The sequence below is a fragment of the Agelaius phoeniceus genome, chromosome Z, assembly GCF_051311805.1.
Source record: "Agelaius phoeniceus isolate bAgePho1 chromosome Z, bAgePho1.hap1, whole genome shotgun sequence".
NCBI lineage: Eukaryota > Metazoa > Chordata > Aves > Passeriformes > Icteridae > Agelaius > Agelaius phoeniceus.
Window position 1 is genome coordinate 15441298 of NC_135303.1, and position 11979 is coordinate 15453276.

An 11979-nucleotide genomic window follows, 5' to 3' on the forward strand; every position below is an offset into this window, starting at 1 on the left:
ATACATACAGATAGGTCAGACCACTTCTGAAGGTATTTAATTTCAGACCACAGTAAATTATATCCCACAAGACTCGACCTCCACATTTTTCAGCTGTCTGTAGTCTAAAGCTTTGATTTACAAAAGTTAAGCATGATGTGATTTTAATTTGTCATAGAGCTCTCATTTTATTTAAAAGTTTCAGAAAAAATCTCAAAAATTCAGAAAAAACTCATCACTCAGCAGAATCAAGGAATAATTTGAGCCTAACAATCTGTGGGCAATTATAGTCTTTTATATGACAAGTGTATCTTCCATTCCTGGTAATTCCCCCCATATTGCAACTAACTGTAGCACTTCCCTAATTCTATAATAGAGTGGATGTGCCTTAATAACCTCTAAGTATGTCCAGTTGTTTTCTGCTACAAAAACCCCTTTTCATACAGCATCTGTTTCCACATCTCATATCCCATGGCATTTCATCAGCTCACAGGGATACCATTTAACTAACTTCTCAAAGTTTATGCCAGACACTCTAAAGATAGCTCATATAAACTCTTACATCACCAGAAAAATCTCTCCTAAAGACATTTGTATATGACCATCATCAATTACAGCCTTAGAACACAGGGCTTCCTCTCCTAAACATTTCTGTTTTAGAGAATCTGCATAACTGCTCACATTGAAAGGCAAGAATTCTCCCTAATAGTGAGAAGAGAGCAGAAGGGATGTGAGTGTGTACATAGACATTCCTTTCCTGCAGAATCCAACATCACTCTGGAATGAATCATGGAGTGACATGGGCAGGGTCCTGTCCTGGCTAAACTGATGGTGTGTTTGAGCGGTGGACTTGAGCATGGGCACTATCACAGAGGTTCTGGATGTGAAACAGGCAGCATGATCAAAGCTGTGTGGAGAAGGCAGCTTTATGGAGGTATGGAGGACAATGGCTGAAATGTCAATATGGTAGAGCCAGGCAGCTTGAGTGTATCAGTCCCCTAAATCTACCAAGACAAGAGCTCACAGTGGGGGGATCAACCATTGGATGGCTGGAAACACCATTTGTACCACATCACTGTCCTGGGTCTTGAAAAGCAGGTCTTATGGGGGCACAGTCCACCAGATAAAATCGAGTCAGATAATGGGATTAGTTTCCAAAGCAACCTCATGAACACTTGGGTCAAAGAGCATGGCGCTCTGTGGGAATATCACATTCCCTGTCATGCCACCACATCAGCCTCTGGAAAGATCAAATGATGCAATGGATGGTAAAAGACCACACTGAGAGCAGTGGGTGGTGGGACCTTCACCTCCTGGGGAGCACATTTAGCAAAGGCCACCCAGTCAGTCAACACCCAGGGATTGCCCACCAGCTGGTGTGGCCCAGTCTAAACTTTCGCTTATTGTACAAGGGGATAAAGTTCCTGCAGTGAACATTAAAAACATGCTGGGGAAAAGTGTCTGAGTTATCCCTACATCAGGCAAAGGAAAACCCATCCCTGGGATTGTTTTTGCTCAGGGACCTGGATGCACATGGTGGGTCCTGTGAACGGATGGAAAAGCCTGGTGGTCAAAGGGACTTGATTTTGGGAAAGAATAGCCAATTAATTATACTAATTACTATGTAACACTGTGAATTATCATTTCTATGATGGCCCTGTGCCCATCACCACATTGGCCACCCCATGGTGCATGTCTGCTGTGCTGGACCTGGAGCTCTGATCCCAACTCCCTTTTGATCACACATTAATGAACTTTGATGGAACCATGAGCACAGCAGCAATGGATTCAGAACTGCTTTCCACATGCAACATTCAAACACCACACACCTTCTCTCCTGCCTCAAAAATGGTTCTGACAGATGGAGCCCAGGGTCATGCACTCGGTGAGCTCAATGGGCTTTTATAGGGATGGTCCATAATTTAAGAGAATTTTATCTCTGTGTATGTTCCAAGAGAGGAACTTGATGAGATTTTGGGAAGTGGAACCTGGCAGCTGCAATCCAGTGAATTTTCTTCCCAGCAGCTGTGAGTGCTGTATTTTAGATTCAGTGTGAGAATAATACTGCTAACACACTGGTGTTCTGCTTGTTCCTGAGCAGTGCTTATCTTAAATCAAGGACTTTTCTGTGCCTCATGCTCTAGCAGTGAGGAGGTGTGGCAAGAAGCCAGGACCTAAGCTGGCCAAAGGGATATTCCATATCACAAATTAGCATATCCAGTAAGTATATAAACAGGGGAGATTGGCCAGAAGAGGCTGATCACTGCTGGGGGTGGGCTGGACATCAGTCAGCAGGTGGTGAATAATTGTATTGGGCATCACTTGTTTTGATTTTTTTCCTCTCATTAAAAAAAAAAAAAAAGTATTTTTATCTCATTATAATTTTATTTTTGTCTCATTTAAAATAATTATATTTTTATTGTAATCACTGTCACTTGCATTATTGAATTTTATTTAGTTTAAATTATTACACTGTTCTTACCTACACCCACAAACTTCTTCTTTCCTGATTATCTTTCCCTGCATCCCATTGAGGGTGGGGAGTGAGGGAGGGGCTGGATGGTGGTTAGTTGCCAGCTGGGGTGAAACCATAACAATTAGGTTGCTCAAAGTCCCCTCCAGCCTGGGACTGAACACTTCCAGGAATGGGGCATCCACAACTTGTCTGCACAACCTCTGCCTCCACTACCTTCATGGTGAAGAATTTCTTCCTCATACAGAATAGCAGAGAATTAAGAGAATTGCTTCCCTATCATAAATAAATGGTTTACTGAGGCAACCAGATTTGAAAAGGTGCATATTTCTTTTGGGAAAAAAAAATTCTCCCACCCACCCTATTTGCTTATGTTCTTCTGCTTTTAACGTGGGTGCTAACATCAGACATGCAGGTTGTATGTGAAAAGAGATTTATTGTTACACAGATGCAAGGCAGTTACATGCATTCCAGTTCCAAGAAAAGCAGGCAGTTCTACTCGGCTTCACCTCTTCATTTCTTGCTTGTATCTTCACTTCAAAGTTGCTGCATGGTGTCCATCTGTACTTCCTGTAAGTACAACTATGCGATGCAACAGTGACTCCAGAAGTTAATTTATTTCTTTTTCTTCCCTTTACCTTTCTTGCCTCCCTCTCCTTGCTGAAGGCTTTGATCACTACCTCCCATCTTCTGAGTTCTTGTTTTCAGTTTGGGAATCGTTTCTGCAGCATATAGCATCACTGATTTACCTAAAATACAGGGAGACATCAATGCATGCCTGCTATGTTAACAACAGATATAAAGCCTGGCAAATCTGCTTCCTACCCCTGAACAGCAAGCAGCTTGTGAAAAATTCTTGGGGGAAAAAAAAATAAAAATGCAGGACTGATAAGTGTCACATTAGTCTGGAAAAGCCACATAACCTGACAATCTCCAAAGTGCTACACGCTTTCTGCTACTCTTTTCATCCACCTCCTGCTGATCCAGAACACTGGTGACAGAATGATCAGGCAAACGTGACACACATTTTTAGAAAGGCACTGCTGCCCTCCAGCAGGACTCTGGTTTTAAATCATCTCTCTCTGTCAGCACTCTTATGCTACTGTATACCCAGCACTCTTCTTGCTCTTTCCTTAAGATATATACTGTTCCTCTTTTAATTAGGGATTCATCTTCAAGATGAATAATTTCTATTAATTAGTTAAGGGAAGCTGCTTCATTGTTAATTTATGAAAATGGCCAGTGGAAAATTCAGCTGAACTCAGTATTGTGTTTTATCAATTTAGCATCCACTCTTATGCCCAGATGATGTATGTATCCTAAAAAAAACGGTGGAATTTAGCCATTTAAGAACTAAACTGTTTTAAATGTCAACAAAGCAGTAAGCCAAAACTGAACAGAGGCTTTGTTCCACACAGCAATCACACAATGTTCCCCACAAGCCCCTCCAATGACACTGCTGCAGAAGCAGCAGAATCAAAGGCAACAGCATTTTACAAACTTTACTCAATGCTCACAACTTAATTTTGTTGACTTATACAAGCAATGAGATTTAACGGTAAAATATAGGATTTATAAGAGTTAAAACTAATTAAGCAGGCTGTTAACATAAAACAAACCAAGTCTTCCTGGTTTATTAACAGGCGAGGTACCTAAACCCAGGCACTCTACTCACGTGTTGGAAACTGAGGTAAACAGGGGTTGCCATCATCTTGTTTGAGCTGGATTCGTACTCTACCTCTGTACTGCACATCTCTGTTCCATTCTCTGGGATACATCTTGTTCTTCTGTCACACAAAAGGAGAAATGTATTATAAAGTGCATTTGAAGACACAACTGTTTCAGAGGCACTGCTGAAAGCAACTCCAGGTACTGAGCAATTTTGTGAGTAAACTGTTACAGGGACCATTTTACGTCCCCAGTGGTCTGGACCACAGGGGCACAGGTTTTTGTTTTGTCTCCACTGCTACCAACCCTTCTGAACACCTAGGGATAGCAAGTGATAGGTCACAATCACTGCTTTTGGCTAATTACAGCCTTCATTCTTGATGAAACATCACAGGTTTCTCAGTACAGATGGTGTGCAGTGTCCAGATACTTCTGAAAAACAAACTGATTTTGTAGCAGGCTTTTGGCTACCTCTGGAAGAGAACCTGTATTCTTCTTAGAAAAACAACAGTTCTAAATTAATAATTATTTCAGGAAATGATGTGTGAAGTTACCTCTCCAGAAATCCAGACTCATTCCCTAAGGAAAAAGTAACCAATAAACTATTTAAAGAGCAAGCATGTACTGCAATAAAAACCTAAAGCTGTCTGGCTGAAACATAACTCCAAAGGACTATGAAGATTCCAATTATCAGAATCCTATTCCTATACAAGATTAATTGCAAAGGTCATTACCTTCCATTAAAAACATCTGTTTTTAGAAGCTTAATTTGCAGAGTTGCAGCTTGCAAGAACAGCTTTTATTCTGACACACTTTTAAACATCCAGGAAAGTCTTCTAAGAAGGATGGTAAAACAGAAGTAATTTTTAATTAGCTTTAAAAGTCACATTGTCTGAGAGATCTGAGATATTCCTGACTTGCATAAGGAATGCAACATTTACTTCATGATTATGGTGAGCTATCATATAAAGCAAGCAAAGCTAGTAACAAAACTTCTGAACCACAACTTATTAAAAAAAGACATGATGAAAAAACTAACAGGCATAACGAATTTGGAGGTTTTTGTATGTGGGACTTTTTTTTTAATTACCTCTAGTAACACATTGAATCCTACTGCTGCACATACATCTTGGATTTCTGTAGATGTGGGATTTTCAACAGCCTGTTAAAACAATGTGTTAAAATTAATTAATTTTCAACTCTGACCTGCCAATAAAAAAAATAGTTACTAGTGTCTCACCTTATACTCAGTAATTAGGAAAAGCTGATGGGGAAAGAGAAAGTACAAATCTAGTGTAGAAGTCATATGTCAGTGATGCTGTGCTTTAGAAAACATAAAAAGAGTAAGACACCAGGAAACAGATGAGATAGAATTCACTAGGACAGGGGAGCAAGTTAAAGAATCACTTAGAAAAAGTAATTGAAATTAACAGTTATTGTATGTACAGAGATACCAAAAGCTGTGAATTTGCTGTGAAAGAGCAAACTTACAGCAGAGAAAAAAAACCCACAAAATTTTTTTCCAGAAGGCAGCAGGTTCTTCCCATAGGTAGACCTTTGATAGGCAATTTGCATACTCAAGAAAGCTTTTATTTTTTAAAAAACCCCAAACCCTAAGCAGTAAAGAAAGCCCTTTATATTCCCAGAACTGCTTGCTAAAATTATTACAAATGAGTGACATGACAAAAAGCTACTTCTGGACAGATCCAAAGCAGCAGTAACTACCATGCCTGTGTGTCACATGCACAGCACACAGAGTACAGGCTCATATAGTCAGTCACCAGCACCCAATCATCAGCCAACTACTCTTTTCTGCACTGCTTTCAAATTCTGCAAATTATCTGTGTAGGCAGAGCGTATTCAGCTCCTCATTACTTCATCTGCTTGCTCAAGGTGCTGCTCCCATGAAAGCAAACACTTCAGCTCAGGACTCTCCTGCTAAATTCACATGCTGGCACTAGGTAACCTTCAAATACACTGTTATTTCCATGCCATGGGGGAATGGAAAGATCAGAAAGATGTATTTTCCAGCACTCTACACACTGGTGCATTGCAAAACAAAATGTCCTATTTTCCCTGCCACCCATGAAATTACCTTGTCTATAGGTATCCTTCTTCCTTCTGCTATTGTCTTCTTGTTATTCAAATAAGCTGGATAAATGCAGATGAATCTAAAAAGAGAAAATAGCAAGTTTTTAAGCAAGCTGTATCAACTCCTTAATGCTTATGCAGTATTTTCCTAGTAAAACAGAAAATAAATGTCATGGCTACAACACAGAAGTTCCCACAGCAGCTTAGAACAACCATTTGTTTTCCAGAGACTGCTTAATAAGATGCTGCAAAATCCCACTTTGAGTTAGCATGGACACTGCACAACACCATTTTTTGGGCACTATGTGTACAAGGGATGGCACTACCCACTCTGAGGAAAAAAAACAAAACAAACCCCAAACCAAAACCATGAAGCTGAAACAGAACCCTTTGACCTATTTCTTACAATCTTGAAGCATGGTACACACTTATTTCCCTGAAAATAATTAACATTTTCCGAAAAGGTTCCACTACGCTATTAACTAAGTTCTGTGATTGTTTTGTTTTTTTTTTTTTTTTTTAATTCACACAGAAATCACCCCAGATTTGGGTACATTTCTAAAAGCTACTAAAACACTGCGCTCTTAGAAACTGGCTTAATGATTTTTCAATAGATTTACACTTGTCAAGCACATACACGGGATTAGCGTGAGAAAACGTCAATTATACTAATGAGACAATTAAAAAACCAACTAGCTGAGACCAAGGGAATGTAGAAGAAGACTCGCGTTGATTTTATTAATAAGGATCTACGAAAGCATAAGAAAATAGTTAAAATCAGTAAAACATATGGTGCAGACAGATTCCAATTAGCTAAATGACAAGAGCGTGACAAGGATCACGCTCCTGGCTGCCTCTAAAAACCACAAAATTAATCATCTCAACTTCTACTGTTTTCTCCTTCTTTTGTCCAGAGGTGTTCTCCACTCTGTGCTACTGCCATGTTTATGGGCCGACTAGCTCTGGGTTCTGCGGAACTCCAGTCTCGTCGCTGAGTTCCCAACCACACAAGTGTCACCACCACCCCTTGTCCCACAGGGATTTAATGCCAACCACCATCATCTCTCGCTCCAAGGGGATTGAAACCACCACCTCTTCCTCCGCGCGCATTTTCTCTTTCGCGAGCCCTGACTGACACGTCAACAAAGAAACCCAGAAGGACCCGACCCCAAACAAGCCGTGCTCACGGTACCTCTCCTTGTCCGCCGGGGACGCGGCGCCGGCGGCGGCGGCCATGACAGCAGTACCTCCCCTGCCCCGCCCCGCGCTACGGCGGCGGAGAGGGCCCGCCCCCAGCGGCACCATGCGAGATTCTATTGGTCAATGGGGCCATCTGTCAAAAGCCGCAGCCTGTGAGAAGGCGCGACGTTAGCGCCGAGGCCGGGTACGCCACTTCCGCCAGGCTGAGGGAGGGACGGTGGGAATGGCGGCGGGCAGGGTCGGAGCTGTGGGGGTGTGCGGAAACGCTGTGACACACACCCGCGAACAATGGGCTGCGGGCGCCAGGGAAATACGAGCCCAGAGGGTGGCGGTGGGCGACGCAGTGTTCGGAGGGTGCCACGCCACCATGTGTTGTCTTTCACTTACAGAGCTCTAGCGGTGTTTGAATCAAAGAACCATTTAGCTAAGAAATGCGGGGAGATGTTTATTTGTTATTACCACAGCTTCCTGTACAATTACACGAGAAAAACAGGTTAAAGCTTAAGGGGAAAACTACGGGGTCAGTACTGGGTCCAGTCCTGTGTCGCACCTTCACTAAGGCTGTGGGTGAGGGGCAGGTGCCCCCTCAGGGATGGTGACACAGCAGTGTCCCCCTTGCTGGTGGCACCGGGCCCTGGGGGGGAGTCTGATACACTACAGGGTGGTGGTGCTGTCCACAGGGACCGGGACAGGCTGGAGAAAGGGGCTGGCAGGAGCCTCAAGAATGGGAAGAACCAAGTGCTGCAGCTGGGAACAGCCCCGGGCACCAGTACGGGCGGGGAATGCCCCGTGGGAAGGGCCCTGGGGCTCCTGCTGGATCCCGATCTGGACATCGGCCAGCGACATGTGCCTGTTGACACCGCTGTGACAAGGCCAGTGGTGTCTGGGCTGCACCAAGAGAAGTGCTGCCAGCAAGGCAGGGGAGGTGATGCTGCCCCTTGGCACTGGGGAGGCCACACCGGGAGTGCCAGGCCCAGTATTGGGCTCCCCAGGACAAGACACACGGACGCAATGAGAGAGTCCAGTGAATGGTCACCAAAGCCATAGAGGGACCAGAGCAGCTTATCCTGGAGAAGAAAAGGCTCAGGGGATCTCATCAATGTACATAAAACTCCTGCAGGGATGGTGCGAGGTGGATGGATCCAGGCTCTTTCCAGGGGTGCCTAGTGACAGCACCTGAGGTGAGGGGCACAAACTGAAACACAGGAGGTTCCCTCTGAACATCATGAAACTCCTTTTCCCTGTGAGCGTGACCGAGCACTGGCACAGGTTGCCCAGAGAGGTGGTGGTGTCTCCATCCTTGGAGATACTGAAAAGCTGTGTGGGAGTGATCCTGAACTACCAGCTCTTGGTGGCCCTGCTGGAGCAGTGGTTGGACCAGATGACAGCCAGAGGTCCCTGCCAGCCTCAACCATTCAGTCACCCTGTGAATTTCACATGTCATGTTTTGTGCACTCTTCATACAGCAGCAATGTACCAGGACAAAGAACTGAAGGTATCTATTCAGTATTTATCTGTGGCGGTGTCTTTTTTAATTTTTCTGCTCCACCAACATATCCGGCTGGCAACGAAATATGGAAGAGGGAATGCTAAGACCGAAGTGCAACACAGTGGTTCCCCCAGGGGAGAACTGCAAGTACTGTTCATGAAAACTTGGAAGAGTTAAGAGTTACAGGGAATCTTCAGAAGGAATCAGGGTGGTACAGATTAAGAAGTTATTGTCTATTCAGGTTTTTGAATGATGAGGAGTTTGTTGTGTTCAGTCTTTGCTCTCATTCTGTCAGAATGAATGCACTGCACAAAGTACTGCAGCAAACACGAGCAGCACAACTGTGTCAGGACCAGCAGGACCAAGCAGCTCTTGGAAGTGTGATTGCAGCTCTCTGGGACCAGCTCAGCGACTTGGCAGCTCCTCACAAACATGACTCAACAAGCTCCTCAGCTGAAAAACAAGGTTATGTAAATGAGGTGTGCTGGTTATGAAGGAAGTTTTTGCAATACTTGTCCAGTGCTAAAGACAGGTTTTTGAGGCTTATCTCCAGATTACATTGAAACTGACTGGTACAGAGGAGAGTGTAGCTTTCTAAGAGATAATCCATTTACAAATAATTACTTAGATATTTTGTTACCTAGCAACAAAGCGTTCTCATCTTGTTAGCAGTAGCTTGATAATGGATTTCCTGTGCTTTTCTTTCTTTGCAGAGTGTTTTTATTTTAAGTCTCCATTCCTTGCACTCACTTGTCTTTCTATTGAAAGACTTTTTATTGAGATCCCTACCACCTAAGAGGTGTCAAGAGCTGCCATTACCTTGGGAGTTGTCCTGTCGTCCAGGTTGTCACTGCTTAAATCTATGCATCAGCCAACATGGGCAGAAGTTTCTTCTGTCAGCTGCTGTCACCTGCTTTTAGCAAGACAGATGTGGGCTGCCAGGGAGGAGAGTGCTCCTGTGTGCCTCCATAGTGTGTGCACAGAGTGGATGTGGACAAACCAGGTACAATATATTAATTGTCTCTGTGCAGGCATGAAGCGTGCAGGGCACATTCATGATCTGACTATTGCATGAAACGTGGTCATCCTACACCTTGTTACTGCCATTTGGTTTGAACAACCCATGCATTGCCCTTTTTTCCTGGGTCACAGAGGTCTGAACCCACCAAAAGTGTATAAACATAAACCTCTCTCTGCAGGACAGTGCTCTAGCAGGGTTTGAATCAAAGAACAATGGAATCTAATCTTTTAGGAAGTAATGCTAAGAAATATTTATTTGGCATTGCCACAGGTTCATTTTTAAAAATTGAAAAATAGGCTGAAACTTAATTGAAAAAATACTAAAATTTACTCCATACTATTCCCTTAGATTTCTATAGTGGTTTTAGTCTCTCAGATTGTAAAGCAATCTCCTCTGGTGCATGAGAAACAGTGCTCTGATAGCATGTTAAAGGCAGTGAATACAGCTGCAGTTTGTGAGTACCATCGTTGCTTATTAAGATTGCCCTCAGTCAGTCCACCTAATAGAGAGCACTGAGAAAGGTTTTGTGTATTTTAATGTTTTATTATTTGACAGTTGCATGTTATTTTTTTTCTTCAAATTCACATAGCTTTTAAATACCAACATATTAATGGCTTATCTTGGAAAAGAATATTTAAATTTAGTGTTGCGAAAGATACATAGCGTGTGTCAGCATTTGTGAAATAGAAAGGGTACGAGGACAAAAGTTATTTTCCACATCTTTTTCAGATGGAAAAATAATTAAAAAGTTGTCAGAAATGGAGTTTGTGGAATTACAGACTGGATCACACGGCGAACATAACTGACCACACAGGGGAAGCATGAGGTTTTTTTCTGCAGATCTTCTTATTACTTACCAATCTCCTTTATAGGTGCTAGAATTCACAATGTCTTGAAACCAGGATGCCTAAAATGAAGCAGTGAGTAGAGATATGTCAATTTAATCCCCATCATCACTGTAAAATGACTTCACTGAGTATATGGCATCCAATCAATGCATTTGTTCTAGTGCCATAAGAAATACATTTCAAAATTGAATTCTGCATATTTCCAGCCTGAGGAGTTCAGAGACAGAAGTAGGTCACAAAGCATTCCAGCTCAGGCATGCTGTAGCTGCATGCATTTCCCAAGTATCTGCTGGCCCTGGACTCAGAAATGGAATGGAGCACTCAGCGCCTGACAGGTTTTAACCAATTTAAAGCAGTATGAGGAGAAGGTACAATTGCTGGTGAGGGATAGGACTTGTACGCATCTGCAGCAAAACAGCAAGACTGCAGATAATGCCTTTGGAGAGCAGTAACAGGGATACTGGTCTTGGAAAGCTGTGTATAACTTACTGAGGTTATTCCTGTGTCTGTCGCCACTGCAGTGGAAGGGAAAGGGCAGAGAATGAAAATTACACTATAAAACCCTAAAGCAGAGAATTCTGCCTCTGTATACACTGTCACCAGGAAGTCAGGTGTCCTGACTGAGACTCTGTTTTTACTGTTAATGGCTTTTGAGGAAGAAAAATAACAAAAAAAAAAAAAAAAAAAAAAAAAAAAAAAAAAACCAACCAAAAAAAAAAAAAAAAAATCCCCAACAAAAACCAAAGAAAAAACCCCCTCAAAACTCAAAGGAAACCCTTCAAAAAAAACCCAAAACAACCCAGCAACAAGAGCCCTTTACAAGTATGAAACAGCAATTCAAAGTGGTTGTGATAGATTGCTGCAATTCACCTGGGGTAAATGCAAATGCCCTGATTGGAAGTGGGAGCCCAAGAAAATGGAGATGATTTGAGGTGACACAGTGTTTTACTGGAAGTGTCACATACACCTTCTTATTCAGACATTGCATCCATGTTCAGTTTCTTCTCACTTGAGGCTACACTCCATAGTCTAAACATGCTAAAAATACCTATATAATAATAGGACTAGTGAAGTTATTCAGGAGAAGGCAGATTTTCACCTAGATTGGTAGAACAGGGATGCAGAGTGAAATCTTGATTTGTTCAGTGGTCACTGAAGGGAAGGGAGCAATATGGGAAGGATTTGCTTCAGAGTTTTGTAAATGAGAATT

The 11979-nt window shown here is 42.6% G+C and overlaps 1 protein-coding gene across 2 annotated transcripts; it reads right to left on the minus strand.

Annotated features, from left to right (window-relative positions):
• Nucleotides 1-2868: 2868 nt before the first annotated feature.
• On the minus strand, nt 2869-7494 carry SRP19 (signal recognition particle 19). Of its 2 annotated transcripts, XM_054653331.2 has the most exons (5): nt 7404-7494; nt 6216-6291; nt 5211-5282; nt 4128-4239; nt 2869-3201 (listed from the first exon to the last, which is right to left on the minus strand). In XM_054653331.2, the coding sequence occupies exons 1-5, from the start codon at nt 7445-7447 to the stop codon at nt 3068-3070; spliced, it is 438 nt and encodes a 145-aa protein (XP_054509306.1). In that variant the 5' UTR covers nt 7448-7494; the 3' UTR covers nt 2869-3067. The 2 variants fall into 2 exon arrangements, with proteins under 2 accessions (XP_054509306.1, XP_054509307.1); XM_054653332.2 differs by lacking the exon at nt 5211-5282.
• Between the last annotated feature and the right edge of the window lie 4485 nt (nt 7495-11979).

Excerpts from the sequence above, each read along its gene's own strand:
- SRP19 (XM_054653331.2), bottom strand. The coding sequence starts at position 7,447 with ATGGCCGCCGCCGCCGGCGCCGCGTCCCCGGCGGACAAGGAGAG. Across the intron at positions 4,240-5,210 it reads GATTCAATGTGTTACTAGAG|AAGAACAAGATGTATCCCAG; the intron begins GTAATTAAAAAA and ends TTTGTGTGACAG. Across the intron at positions 3,202-4,127 it reads TTTACCTCAGTTTCCAACAC|GTAAATCAGTGATGCTATAT; the intron begins GTGAGTAGAGTG and ends CCTGTATTTTAG.